The sequence below is a fragment of the Felis catus genome, chromosome A2 (genome assembly GCF_018350175.1).
Source record: "Felis catus isolate Fca126 chromosome A2, F.catus_Fca126_mat1.0, whole genome shotgun sequence".
NCBI classification, from domain to species: domain Eukaryota; kingdom Metazoa; phylum Chordata; class Mammalia; order Carnivora; family Felidae; genus Felis; species Felis catus.
This window is the reverse complement of record NC_058369.1, coordinates 84964759-84979718: the sequence shown is the minus strand read 5'-3', so window position 1 is coordinate 84979718 and position 14960 is coordinate 84964759. Positions and strand designations below refer to the sequence as shown.

Sequence of the window (14960 nt, the reverse complement as noted above, 5' to 3'; positions counted from 1 at the left end):
TTATAATCAATAAAAATAAAATCTTTTAAAGATAGGAGAGCATTCATTTATAACTAGAAATGTTAATATTAACGTAACTTTTGATAGGTATCTCTAAGGTTTGCTATTCTTTTTTTTTTTTTTTAAGAATGTTCGACGTAGGAGGACAGAGATCTGAGAGAAAGAAATGGATTCATTGCTTTGAAGGCGTTACATGCATTATATTTTGTGCTGCGCTCAGTGCCTATGACATGGTCCTAGTGGAAGATGAGGAAGTGGTAAGTCTAAAAGGAAAGCAAGGCCAGGGTAAAACAAACAAACAAACAAACAAACAAACAAACAAACACCTAAGCATTTGTGCTTTCCGACATCACTACCACACTCCCCGACTCAGTGAATTCCTTCCAAACATAGATGTTATTTCTAGAGCTTTGCTTATAATACCCGATGTTAATATTTTGTAAATAATAATCCTACACATTCTCATCTTTTATACCTAACAGAACAGAATGCATGAAAGCCTTCACCTATTCAACAGTATCTGTAATCACAAGTACTTTGCAACCACCTCCATTGTCCTGTTTCTCAATAAAAAGGATCTCTTTCAAGAAAAAGTAACCAAAGTGCATCTTAGTATCTGCTTTCCAGAATACACTGGTAAGATCTTCTTTCTTTAATGCCATACTAAATTCTTTTTAAAATGTTTTTTAATGTTTATTCATTTTTTGACAGTGAGAAACAGAGTGCAAGCGGGGGAAGGGCAGAGAGAAAGGGAGACACCGAATCTGAAGCAGGCTCCTGGCTCTGAGCTGTCAGCACAGAACCTGACGTGGGGCTAGCACTCACAAACCGTGAGATCATGACCTGAGTCAAAGTCAGTTGCTTAACCGACTGAGCCACCCAGGTGCCCCACTAAATTCTTACATAGACCTATATTTTCCTATCTGCATCTTGACAGGTAACATTTATGAAGTTGAGGCTTATGATAATTGCCTGAGTCACGTGTATGATCCAAACTGGAAGAATCCAAACTGTTTGCAGATAAACAGAAAACCTTCTACATTAAAGCAAAGCTCTAGTCAATAAACAGGAGGTTAGGTAGACCAGGGTTGCTACTCTATGTATTAAACAACATTGCAAATTATATTATCTTAAACATTATAAACAATATATTCCAAATTGACATTTTTTACGTATTCCCCAATGAAACCTTATAATGCAGTGGTTTCTCAAAGTCAGAATTAAGTTTCCCGAAGGACAGTTTGAATGATTTTGAGAATAGTGACATTTTCTCTTTCCAATTTTCCTAGATCCTAGAATTTTAGTGCTGATTCTGTTAATCAGTGACTATAAATGTCAGGTCTATAGGTGGGTTGTTTTTCCCTCAGAGACAACTTTTTTTTTTCATAGATAGTTAAATGTTCTGTTGTTAATGATATTATGTAAGATGGAAATTTTCATGATTTAAACACAAATAGAAGCCCAATTCCACCATTGAGATACTTGGGTAACCCAAATGTTACTAGTCATGGTATACGGTCGCAGTAACTATGCTAATCTAAAACAGTGGCTTATATCTTTCCTCTAGCTTTGTGAATATTATCATTTCTGTGTTAACACATTTATCATGTGATTAAATATAGTCACGATTCCATGTTGAATACTACAAACTAAATATAGACTAAGTAAAGCTCTTTATGTTTTCTTCTAACTAATCGACTATTTCTTAGAGCAGTCTTTAGTTTAAAGGAAAAATGAACAGAAAATACAGAGTTTCCATATACTCCCTCTGTGGTCACATTCTGGTTTCCCTTATTATTAACATTTTGCCTTGATGTGGTGTATTTGTTACAACTGACTGATAGATATTGATACACTATAACTAAAGTTTATAGTTTTCAGTGGGGGCTCTCTGTGTTACTCAGTTCTGTATGCTCTCCCAAATTCATGTCATGTATCCACCATGACAGTAACATACAGAATCGTTTCACTGCCATAAAAATCATCTGTGTTCCACTATAAAATTATGTTTTTCCCCTCCCTTCTCTCTCGTGGCAACCTCTGATCTTTTTATCTATAGCTGTGCCCTTTCCAGAACGCATGTAGCTGCAATCATACAATATATGGCATTTTCTGACAGACTATTTTCGCTTTCATTTTTAAACGCAATATACATTTAAGTTCCCTCCACCACTTTTCATGGGTTGATAGTCCATTTCCTTTTATTGTTGAATAGTATTCCATTCCATAAAGAAACTAGCTTCTTTAACCTTTCGCCTATAGAAGGACACCCGAATTACTTCCAATTTTTGGCAATTCTGAATAAAGCTGCTATAAACATCTATCTTCATGATTCTGTGCACACAGAAGTTTTTGTGTAAATACCTAGAAGCATATTTGCTGGACTGCATGCTAATACCATGTTTAGCTTTATAAGAAACTGCCCAACTGCCTTCCCAAGTGGCTGTACCATTTCTCATCCCTACCAGCAATGAATTAGAGTTCCTATGGCTCAACACCTTTGCCAGCATTTGGTGGTGTTAGTGTTTTGGATTTTAGCCATGTTACATGGTTATAACGATTGTCCCTCATGGCATTTTTCTCCTAGATACAATAAAGTGGGGAACGAAATCTCATCTCCTTGGAAAATCTTTATGCTACTGCCCTATCGTGTGTTACGTCCCCACCAAGTATATTCTGTTATAAAGCCCACCAACAGATCACTTTTGGCTACCTTGTGTTTATTACCATTTGTATTTTTATTGATCCATTGTGTCTTCTGCTTCCAGTCTAAACATTCCCAAGCCCACCTTTCATCGACTCTCCATTTAGTTCTACTAAAGCATCAGTCAAGAATAGCTGTCTTGGGGTGCCTGGGTGGCTCAGTCAGTGAAGCAAGGATCCAGCTTTGGCTCAAGTCATTATCTCACGGTTTGTGTGTTACAGACCTGCGTCAGGCTCTGTGCTGACAGCTCAAAGCCTGGAGCCTGCTTCGGATTTTATTTCCCTCACTCTCTGCCCCTGCCGCTTGTATATTCTCTCTCTCTCAAATAAATAAGCTTCAAAAAAAGAACAGCTGTCTCTAGTTTTACATATGTCAGTTCAAGCCCTTTGTTTAATTAGCAACATAGTCTCTAATCTGACCCATGCCATCCTTTCTACTTGATTTGCTACAATTCCAACTAGATTCTGCAAAGTGCACACTTGCTGCTCAACCCTGCTTTCAATCTAGTGACACAGGCCCTTCTCCCGCTTTTGGCCTTCACTCATGCTATTTCCTTCTCTCTTCTAGCTACCCCTCAAGATCCAGCTCAAATACCACCCTCATTCTGTAGTCTACTCATCTCCAATTTCTATTCTTTTAGTTCATATTAAAGCACATACACACACCCACATGCACATAGAAATGCACAGCCTTTGTCATGTATATAAGCTTCATTACTAGCTTATTTATGTATATATGTTTGTATTCTTACTGCATTGTGAGCATTTCAGCCAAATGAAGTCCCTACCCAGCTGGGTAAGCATCGTTCCCAGCAATGTAACATTGCATAAATCCCTGATAAGTGACCATTGCCATCTTGATTTTTCAATAGTGAGTATATCAAATAGTAGCATACAAAGTAAAATGCTAACACCTACTGATATTATTTCTAACTTCATTCATTTTTAAATGCAATTAACGTTTCTTATTTCTTTTTGTAACAAGGACCAAATACATTTGAAGATGCAGGGAACTACATCAAAAACCAGTTTCTAGACCTGAATTTAAAAAAAGAAGATAAGGAAATTTATTCCCACATGACCTGTGCTACAGATACCCAAAATGTCAAGTTCGTGTTTGATGCGGTTACAGATATAATTATCAAAGAGAATCTAAAAGACTGTGGGCTTTTCTAATCAGCCCTTTTTTCTTCCACTCTTGTTCTTGTACACTTTTCAAGATGTAAAAGGAAAGGTGCTGTGTGATGTGTTTAGTTTTAATAATATTAACTTATCTAGAAATATAACTAGTGTTATAAAACAACAATTTTTCATATAAAAATTTTAACATATTGTCAGCTCTCTCTGGATGTTTCAATTTCTTTGGCACAGTGAGGATGGGGGTGTCTTTGATGTCTGATGTCCTTAGGTCTGAAAATATACATTTTGGTAAAGCTCTATCAGTACATATCACTGACACTGAATTTTCTTGGTAGTACATTTCTGTATTGTGGTCTATTTTTAATTATAGAACAATGAAAAAATGCAAAGTATCCCATATTATTTTCATTGGCTAGAATTTGAGAGGCATTTGTTTTCACTGATATGTAATTGTGCCTGTACTATAAGGAGTATTTATTATTGGCCCATTACTCCTATTCAGTAAGCTGCTAATGAAATGTTCACTCTACATGTACTTGTTGATAGGAAATTTTATATGCAAAAGAAATGCACGTAATTTTATCTGCCATGTTTTCCTTTGAAAAAAGTGATTAATGCTGAATTTTACCTTAGAATTGGAGATTTTAACACAATATCATTTTGTATCAGCCTAGTTAAAAATGGGACCGTGTATGGTCAAATATATAGCATAAGGCTGTTCAGGTTGAACAACAGTCCTTAATGGAGTACTTATTCTCACATTTTGCTCCAGAGTGGCATGGAGCATTATTACACTTGATGGTTTAGGAACAACAATTTTAAGCCACAGAGAGGAAAATAATTCAGTTTCTTAACACTAGTATGTTTTGCTTTTATGAATAAGAAGTAGGAAGTAAGAGTGAGTAATTAGGAGATTTTGTGGAAGAGAAACATTGAGCTTTTCAGTACTGTAAGGTCCATTCTAAATGCTATACAGTATGCTAATGGTCAAGCCTGTTTTCTTAAAACCTAATCTGGTGCCTTACAAACCAAATCACATGATTTGCAAAAAAAGATGACTTCTTCCTTTCTTGAAGTGTGTAACATTTATAACATATACTTTTCAAGCAGGTCTTAATACTGTTTGCCTTCTACCATGGGAAAAAGATGATACATAGGTCAGAATAGTAGGTCAATGCATGAGATTTCTAACTACCCTGAAAAGAGAGCTATTAGGTTTTTACAAGCTAGATGAGGAAAAGGTAAATTAACCCATTTGCCAATCTGATGAATTCAGGTAGTTTTGTCTCAATGTCACTTCTTCACGGTTCTGTAACATTTCCATTCTAAACACTTAAGAATTATCACTATTCCATAAGTAGCCTTGACTGGAGTGTCTGTGGCTTTATTTTCAAAACCATAAAGGAGTTTTCAACAAATACATTCCTACAAAAATTTCATAGTAAGAAAAATTAATTGGAAATTTCTTTGCAGAATATAAATTTTTAAGGAGCCTAAGATAGCAAGGACAAAAAAAAAGAGCAAACATTTAGCATGAGAATTTAATAAATTTTTCTGGCTGAACCAATATCTATATGACTAAAACCAATAATGTGCTAGGAGATATTCAATGTTAAGAGATTTTACATTAAGATTGCAAATGCTATCATTTCATCTATTGCTTTATCTTTTTATTTTCTCCCATTCTCCTTTAGCCTGCTTTTCTCTACCAGTGTGAAGACAATTTCCAGTAAATGAGCAAGATGTTTTGTGAAATGTTACTATTATTATTTGGATTTTGACTCTGTCTTATCCTTAGGATTTCTCTTTTTGGTGTAAAGCATGGGGTCAGAAATGGTTCATTTTATCTTTTACAAATACATAACTCATTTCAATCTGTGCAAAAAAAAAATGACAAGTAGAAATGTTGTAAAATACCATTCTGTGAGAAATTTTAAAAATATGTTAAATGACCGAACTAAAATTAGAGGTCAGTTTGGATTATGGGAGGGGGGGGAACCCTTAAATTCCTTCCTACCCTATGCTTGAAATTTTAAAAATTTCTTCACAATCACAAATTGTTGTTATCCTAAACAATGCATTTTCATTAAAAAGAGAAATTTTTAGTAGAGAAAATAGATGTTTGCATTATTTCTTAAATGATCACCCTCCTTAAAATTGAGTCTATTTGTGATTTTACTTTTTAAGTTTTTAATTAAAAAGGTTGGCATAGAAGCACAGTATTTTGAACTAATTAGAGTAACAAATGGAAAATCTGGGAAATCTGGAAAAATCTTCTGGCTTTACCCAGAAGAAACTTGTACTGAGACCAGCAATGTTAAAGTTGGTTAGAATTCAATATTCCAACTGCCCAGTTAGTGTTGTTGCTTTGCTAGTGTCTCAAAGAGGCAGTCTTAGCCTTTGTCAAAGTTCAAATGTTATTATACTGATATTTTCCTTTTCTGTTTTTGAGGTCTCTCTTCCTCACTCAGAATGTTCTCAAATCCTCATGCCTTAGATTTGTAACACTCCCAACTCTTTCACTTCTAAAATGTGCCCAACTGTGGACACACTACAGTACCTCAGAGATCTGGGGCAGGCTTCCATCTAATGGGGTCACCATAATTAATCCTTGCAGAGTTTTTCCAGAAGCGTGAACTGGTGAACAGATAAGTCTTTGCACCTTGGGACTAGTGACTACAGAGTTAATTCAAGAAGAGTATTAATTGGTAATACCTTTGAATCAAATATTAAAGTTGGTGACTCTAAAAAGAAGCTCTATAGAAAAGGGTTTTCAAATTCTAGGAAATCTACCACATACATTATAGATATCCCATATCCTATTGATTAACAGAATTTATAAACCAACACCAATCTTCAAGTGTATCCTACAAATTGGCAAACTAATTCTTCAGGCTGTGGGCCTGTCCTAACACGGGTTTTTTTTTGTTTTTGTTTTTGTTTTTTTTTTTTTACTTGATCCATTATCTTATTTAATCACGAAATATATTTTCAAATATTTGCACAGAATCATTCAGGCTTGACTTAGTCAAACAATATGTGAGGAAAAATAAATTTTGTGTGTGGACATAGGTTTTTCCTCTGTGACAACACTTCAGAATCAGCAGTGGATGAGCTGGTTAACATGAGTCAACTACTAAAAATAAGATATTTGTAAGAACTATAGGAGCAACTGTGAATCCTCTCACTTAGAATAACTTTAAAAATAGGAGAGGCGACCCTCCATCTAGTCGCAGTAAGTATTCAATTAATTGATAATCTAACCAGCTGGGGCCTTCTTTCTTTTTAGGCCTTTCCTGACAATCTTACCTACTAGTCTCCAGCCACATGGGGGCACACTAACATCATGTGTTTTTCTACCCAAATGTTGCACAAATAATAAATTTAGATGGCCAACAGCTTGAATGAGACAGATAATAAAATCCTACTAAGAAATATAACTCTGTTGTGCTTCCCAGGTCAGTAGGATCTGATCATCTTCTGATAATCATAATGTGCACTATTTGAACCAAATCTGTGAATAACAAATCTATCGAAATAGGTCCAAATTTGTTTCGTGATATACAGATACTTAGTCTTTTCTCATGCTCTAATTTCTTTTTTTTTTTTTGACATTTTGAACCTCTTGTTTAAATCTAAGTTATCATTAGTTTTGTAGTGTGGTTTTCCATATTGTTTCTAAAATATTGTGTCTAAAATCTTGATTAGCTTACAGAGAAATGTAGGAGAAAAATAATTTGATGTTTAACCACTAGGTTTCATGAATAGTAATTAAATGGCTGCTTATTAATGTGTTTCTTTTCAATAAATCAAAGTAAAATTCCACCCGGCTATCACATTAAGCATCCCATTATTGTGTTCATTACAACTTTTTCCCTAATCGCCGCTCCACCAAATCAACAAGAAAATAAGTGCCCTGTGACATTTTGTTGTTACCAGCCCTGTTGCTGCCAAACATGTGTTTCATTAGTAATAGCACAATTTTTATTTTAAGCCACATTTGTCACACTAGTTAAGAAATAAGTACAGTCATATGAAAGAAAAAGGAAATAAAAAAGGCCCTATTTTAATTCCCGGGACAGTCAGGGCCTTCTAACTTTGACACCCTTCAGGAAATAAAGAATAAATGAGACCTCTAAGCAAAGTGATTATTTGAGAGACATTCATCTTTTTTTTTTTTCAACGTTTTTTTATTTATTTTTGGGACAGACAGAGACAGAGCATGAACGGGGGAGGGGCAGAGAGAGAGGGAGACACAATCGGAAACAGGCTCCAGGCTCCGAGCCATCAGCCCAGAGCCTGACGCGGGGCTCGAACTCGCGGACCGCGAGATCGTGACCTGGCTGAAGTCGGACGCTTAACCGACTGAGCCACCCAGGGGCCCCAACATTCATCTTTTCTAAATTCATCAGATTGGAACTAAACCTTGCACATATATGTGATTGAAAACATTCTTTTCAGTGGATATTGCTGTGTTTTCTTTTTTGAAAAAGAAAAATGGCCACATGTGACATGCCATTATAATATCAGAACCAGGGGTGACTGTTTCTACTTCAACATATTAAAAGGCTTACACTGGAGAACATACTAGGTGACTGGACTTGCATAAGAAAGTTAGGCATGAAAAGCACCGCATGCAGAATGCCAAAGATAAAGATGACTTATGCTGTGATTATGTACCCCACTTAATTAGAATCTGAATATTTTATTACATTAAAAATATTGATGTACATTTATATGCAGGCACATCTTGCCTCCCTGCACTTTGCTTTACTGTGCTTTGTAGTATCCTTTGTCTATAAATTGAAGGCCTGTCAAGGTTTGACCCCCCTCTCAAGCAAGTCTTTCGGGGCCATTTTTCCAACAGCGTCTGCCACTTCATGTCTCTGTCACATTTTGGCAATTCTGGCAATATTTCAAACATTTTCATTACTATATTTGTTGCGATGACCTGTGATCAGTGACCTGTGATGTTACTGTTGTAATCATTTGGGGTGCCACAAATTGTCACCGTATAACACAGCAAGCTTAATCAATAAATTCTGTTGTGACCACACAGAAACCAAGAGTCTAATGCTCAACTGACTGAGCCATCCAGTCACCCCTACTTTTCAGTTTTCAGTTGAGGGCATAGAATTGCTATTTGTTGCCGGGGTAGATGAATCAAGCATCTAACATTGGCCCTAGTAAAAGGCTTCACAAGGGCAACATTTCACTGTTCAGGCTGATAAGAGTCCTTTGCCATACTGGGAGGAAAATTGTACTGATTAATGTATAAAAATTTGATTAAAGATAATGCAACAACTTGGCAAAATAGCACATTTTTGAATTATGCACTTAAAATGGGTAACTATATAAATTATCCCTCAAATTATAGTGATAAAGATGATTTTTAAAAATTTAACACTCACTCCTCCCCATAGTATCTCACACATATTACAGGTAATGGGATAATTAATAAATTAATAAATAAGTTCATATTTCCCATAATTACCTCTCAGTCTAAAATGGAAATGTACCAAACTCCAACATCCCTGTCCTATCTAGGACCACCTTCCCTGCATGGTTGATTGCTTAAAAGTAATAATTAATTTTTTTTTTTTAAAAACTCCTGGAAGCTGAGATTGTTCTCATGCTAAAATAAAGCTTCAGGTTAACTTGTAGGGCTCCAGGTACATGGCCAAATCCCTCACATAGTACGTCCATAACATTTGCTGTTTCATTGTCAGAACTGCCCCCCTCCTACTTCGTGCCTTACTAGCTTCTACATTATTCCTTAAATCTCAAATCAAGAGTTTACCTCTTCAGATAGGGGTTCCCAGACCTCAGAAGTACACTTACTTTGTATTTTTATAGCTCCTTATAATACACTTACTCTTTATGACATATTGAAATGTACAATGAAATATTTGTGTAATTATTTCATTTACATTTGTTTTCCCATCTTTCTGTAAGTTCCCTAAAGGTAGAGCCCATATAGGGCTTTTCCATACCTGTGTTTGATGCAAAGTAAGAACTTCATGAGTATTTGTGCATAACTGAATGAATCAATGGTCGTTTACCAATTTTTCCTGGAAAGCTTCTATTCTTTGGCCTATGGAGTACACTATTTTCCTCATTTTCCTCCTATCTTGTTCCTTCTCCTCCAATTCTTCTGAACAGCTTGTCAATATTAGTATTACTAAAAATACGTATCTACATCCTCTTTTACTACTCTACATATACTCTGTTAGGAATCTTAAGTACTTTTATGACTTCATTCTTTTCTAAGTAAGATCAGTCTTCTGATCTCTAGATGTGTATCTTAACTGCCTCTTGGGACATATACAAATAAAACTCAACACTTTTAAAATTAAACTCATGATTTAATGAGTTTAATTAAATTTAAAATCACCGAATCTATTTCTCCTCAGAACACTTTAGGCTTTACCTTTCTGTTTTCTCTTGTCTAATTCCCTTCTCACATTACTCACAAGTTTTACTCATTCTGCATGCTAAGTATTTCTTTAATTGCCTGCTTTTTTCCATCATCACTATTCCTTGTGGAGTCCAAGTCTCTCTCTTGCAGAGATATCTGGGACCGCTACTTAAACTGTCTGTCATGAGCACGCTATGAAGGCGCACACACGAGATGTGTCTTTCCACAGCGTCAGCTCTATTCACTCATAAAACAAAGTTACTCACAATTATAAAGCAGATTCAGGATTCCCAACTCAATGACATTTCACCAGGTGATTAAACTTGGCTTCTTACCTGGCACACAGAGCAGGACAGAAGACCAACTGCCCAGCAAACAAGATGACAGAAGGGTGCAGGAAGTTAACGAACCAAACACCAAGTCAGTCTGTGGGTGCACAGTTGAGATAAGGCCTCTGTCTGGGCTGGGTCAGCTCTCTGTGCTTACTGCTTATTTTGTTCAAGCAGTGAAGGCTCTCATTTGCATTCGGAAATGAGTCAAGCAGAGATTTCAGCGCAGTTGTCTTTTTTAAGTGGTCAGACACAGAGGGGTCAGGTCTGAGGAGTCTGGCAGTTTGCTGCAAAAGTCCTCCCCCTTTGAAAGGGATTTAATCTGTCTTGGGTCCCTGCAGACCTCCTCTGGTTCTGCCTGTTACCAGTTCTGGGGTGTCAGCTGATGCTGGTCCCGGCGATATCTCCTAGTGCAGTACCTTTAACTGCTTGTGTCATTGCTGGACACAGGCCCCTGCTTGACCTGAGAGACTCCATTTTGCTTTCTACATTCTCCATGGCCAGGTACGTTTTTACCTGTCAAGTCCCATCTTACCATTCTTCAATCTAAATCCACTCACAAATGTGCTCCTTCCTAGAATATTCCTCCTTCTCTCCATTTGTAACCCACGTTGAGATAAACACAGTTGTGGGGCGCCTGGGTGGCTCAGTTGGTTAAGCATCCGACTTCGGCTCAGGTCATGATCTCGCGGTCCGTGAGTTCGAGCTCCGCGTCGGGCTCTGTGCTGACAGCTCAGAGCCTGGAGCCTGTTTCAGATTCTGTGTCTCCCTCTTTCTGACCCTCCCCCGTTCATGCTCTGTCTCTCTCTGTCTCAAAAATAAATAAACGTTAAAAAAAATTAAAAAAAAAAAACACAGTTGTATGTATGTTCTGTTTACACCTTGTGCATGTATTTCTGTTTGTTTTGAAGGTCACAGCGTTGGGGTGCCTGGGTGGTTTAGTTCGTTAAGTCTGGCTCTTGGTTTCAGCTCAGGTCATGGTCTCATGTTTTATGGGTTCGAGCCCCACGTGGGGCTGTGCACTAATGATGTGGAGCCTGCTTGGGATTCTCTCTCCCTCCCTCTCCGCCCCTCCACCACTTGCTCTCTTTGTCTCTCTTGAAATGAATAAACTTAACAAATTTTTTTAAGTTCACAGCTCTGTCTTAACATTCTTGGTGTGGTAGCAAGGAATAATAAAAAAAAGTCTAAACACAATGATGTATCGAAACTAAAAAAACATCATTTATTTTCTACCTAATTCAGACCTAAAAAAATTCTTGAATGCATTTGGTAAAGTTTCCAGTCAGTAAATCTTTACCTATTTACTTTATATTCCAAATGAGGCTGTTATGTGTAACAAATGAATATGTTAGCAATCTCTATTTTCTCAAAGCTATTTACCATGTCTTATTGGTATCACTAGGAATGATACAAACTTCTAGAGAGGAAGTCATACCCATCACTATTCTAAGAAATAATAGTACCATCCTAAAGACATTTGAAAAGAAAGCCACATCACTTTTGCCTTTGTTGTCACACTGATGCCTTAGTAAAAAGAAACCTATATATGGGGAGCCTGGTTGGCATAGTCCGTTAAGACTCTTGATTTTGGCTCAGGTCATGCTCTCATGGCTCATGAGTTTGAGCCCTGAATTGGGCTCCACACTGCCTGCTTGGGATTTTCTCTCTCCCTGTTTCTCTGTGTGTATGTATATATACATATATATGTATATATGTATTTATGTGTACATATGTACATATATATGTATATATATGTGTGTTTCTCCCTCTCTCCCTGTTTCTCTGTGTGTATGTATGTGTGTGTGTGTGTGTGTGTGTGTGTGTATATATATATATGATTTATATATATTCTAAAAGAATAAATATAAAAGAAACCTGTCTAGATTATCTCAGAAGGCTTGAAACAAGACTAGTGATCTGGAGCAGACATGTAAGTCAAATATATTTTTTGAGGCTTTGGATAATGAATAGTAGCATTATCGCAAAGGCTTGTAACAACACATTCATTCCAAAACAAACCTTAAAATGTGAGCATTTCTCTGGTGTACCAGCTTGTACAGATAGAATTATGTCATATGAAGCACTGTCCTTAGAACAGTAATAAAGGAACAACACAGTAATAAAAGAACCAATCTTTAGAATCTTTAGACATTTCATTTCAAAACTTTTTATGCTATCTTTATACTAATTAGAGGGTAACCTGCTTAGATTTACTACTAATGTCTTTATATTCTTAAAAAAAAACATCTTTAAGCTTTGTAAAAGCAACTCTGTCACCTTAAAAATGGGACAGACTCCAGGCACGTGGGTGACTTAGTTCGGTTAAGCATTCAACTCTTGATTTTGGCCCAGATCATGATCTCATGGTTTGTGAGTTCGAGTCCCAAGTTGGGCTCTGTGCTCACAGTGCAAAACTTGTTTGGGATTCTCTCTCTGCGCCTCCCCAACTCATGCTGTCTCTCTGTTTCTAAGTAAATAAACTTAAAAAAAAAATAAAAAGAAAATGGGATCATTAAAAAAAAGGGGGGGGACAGACTCTGAAACTGCATATGTACATAATCACTTTACAAACATAATCCTATTTTCACCAAGTATCAATAACTTTTAAAGCTAATACCATCTTCACTAAAAATGACCCTATCTGTAACATTTTGAAAGAGTACAAATCATGTGCCTAAAGTTCTATCATAGAGCTTTGGAAAATGTTTATATCTTAAAATTTACAATATAACTTGCAGAGTTCATGAATAAATTACCCTTTAATGACTATAAATCTAAGTAGATAATAGTGACACTCTTATTTGTATATTTTCTACAACTTGAACTTATTTTTTCTTTTAAATTTCTCCCATTTTAACATATCTTTATGTAAAAAATACTTCCTTCACTGAGGTGTTTATAAGTATATTTAGTTGTTTGAGATAGATGTCAGTCAAAAATCCATAAAGGCTTGGGGGCGCCTGGGTGGCGCAGTCGGTTAGGCATCCGACTTCAGCCAGGTCACGATCTCGCGGTCCGGGAGTTCGAGCCCCGCATCAGGCTCTGGGCTGATGGCTCAGAGCCTGGAGCCTGTTTCCAATTCTGTGTCTCCCTCTCTCTCTGCCCCTCCCCCGTTCATGCTCTGTCTCGCTCTGTCCCAAAAATAAATAAAAAACGTTGAAAAAAATCCATAAAGGCTTATTCTCCATTAAGTTTAGCAATTGTGGTCTTTGATACAGATTTAGGAATTACATCATTTCCATTAATCGTGTGTGGGGGGTGTATAATCACAAAATTTTTAGGTTTCTTTTATTGTCCTTTCTTAAATTTATAAACTCATCAAATCTAGCAAATTTCAATAATTTTATCTTCTTTATATAAAACATGGAGGCAAGTTGCTGACTATAATTGCCTATATCATCTCATGCTTCATGAAAACCTAAAACACCTTTGCTAAACACAGTTTAAAAAGTGTTTTTTAAACTAATGAAACCTGCCAGTTACTTAGTCGTTCTTTCAATTATGAGTCAAAGTCCAACCAGTTAGGGGTGTAAATGTTCTTATACAATTCACAGGGCTTTTTAAAAAATATTTTTTAACATTTATTTATTTTTGAGAGACAAAGAAACAGAGCACAAGCAGGGGAGGAGGAGAGAGAGGGAGACAAGAATCCGAAGCAGGCTCCAGGCTCTGAGCTGTCAGCACAGAGCCTGACGTGGGGCTCAAACTCACAAATGAAGAGATCATGACCTGAGCCAAAGTCATACGCTTAACTGACTGAGCTACCCAGGCACTCTTCACAGGCCTTTTCTTGATTAAAAAATTCGATAAAAAGCTTTTAAAAAAGATTCAGTGGACTTACTGTGCATGTACTCTCTTTTATCTCTCAATTGTGTTTCAATTCTAAAAATATAACTAGCCTAAATTTCAATTTTTAGACATTTGAAGGGGCAGATCTTCTCTCGTGCATAATGGACAGACCGTGTTAAAACCAGCTTTGCAATCTATTAGACTCACACAGTGTGAATGGTGAATGTACACAATTTGACTTTCTGAAGATCATATAATAGTCTATAAAAGGTGTTATTTACCTTCTGAAGAAAATATTTTCACTTTGGAAGTCTTTTTTCGCTTTTAAGTTAAATGGAGTCTTACTTCAGGAGAGGCCTATCTTGAAACCCCTTCTCAGCAGAGGCTCAGCAGGTGTCTGTTTATATTACCTTTGTGAGGTATGACAACACAGTGCCCAGCTGAGCCCAGAGCATTTTACAAGTTCTCCAAACCCAGGAGATTGGCATATCAAACATCCACGTACTGATTGTGACATTAATCTACAACCATCAGCTGAATAGGGGTGTTAGAACTATATTGGAAACATGTTGCAGTTT

The 14960-nt window shown here is 36.6% G+C and overlaps 1 protein-coding gene across 3 annotated transcripts in view; it reads left to right on the top strand.

Annotated features, from left to right (window-relative positions):
* GNAT3 (G protein subunit alpha transducin 3) overlaps positions 1-7681 on the top strand; it is a 300648-nt gene extending 292967 nt beyond the window's left edge. For all 3 annotated transcript variants that reach the window (XM_045052313.1, XM_045052312.1, XM_003982705.5), the window contains 3 exons: positions 128-257; positions 483-636; positions 3689-7681. In XM_045052313.1, coding sequence (XP_044908248.1) covers positions 128-257; positions 483-636; positions 3689-3879 — 475 coding nt within the window. In that variant the 3' untranslated portion in view covers positions 3880-7681. The remainder of the gene's footprint in view (positions 1-127; positions 258-482; positions 637-3688) is intronic.
* Positions 7682-14960: the final 7279 nt, after the last annotated feature.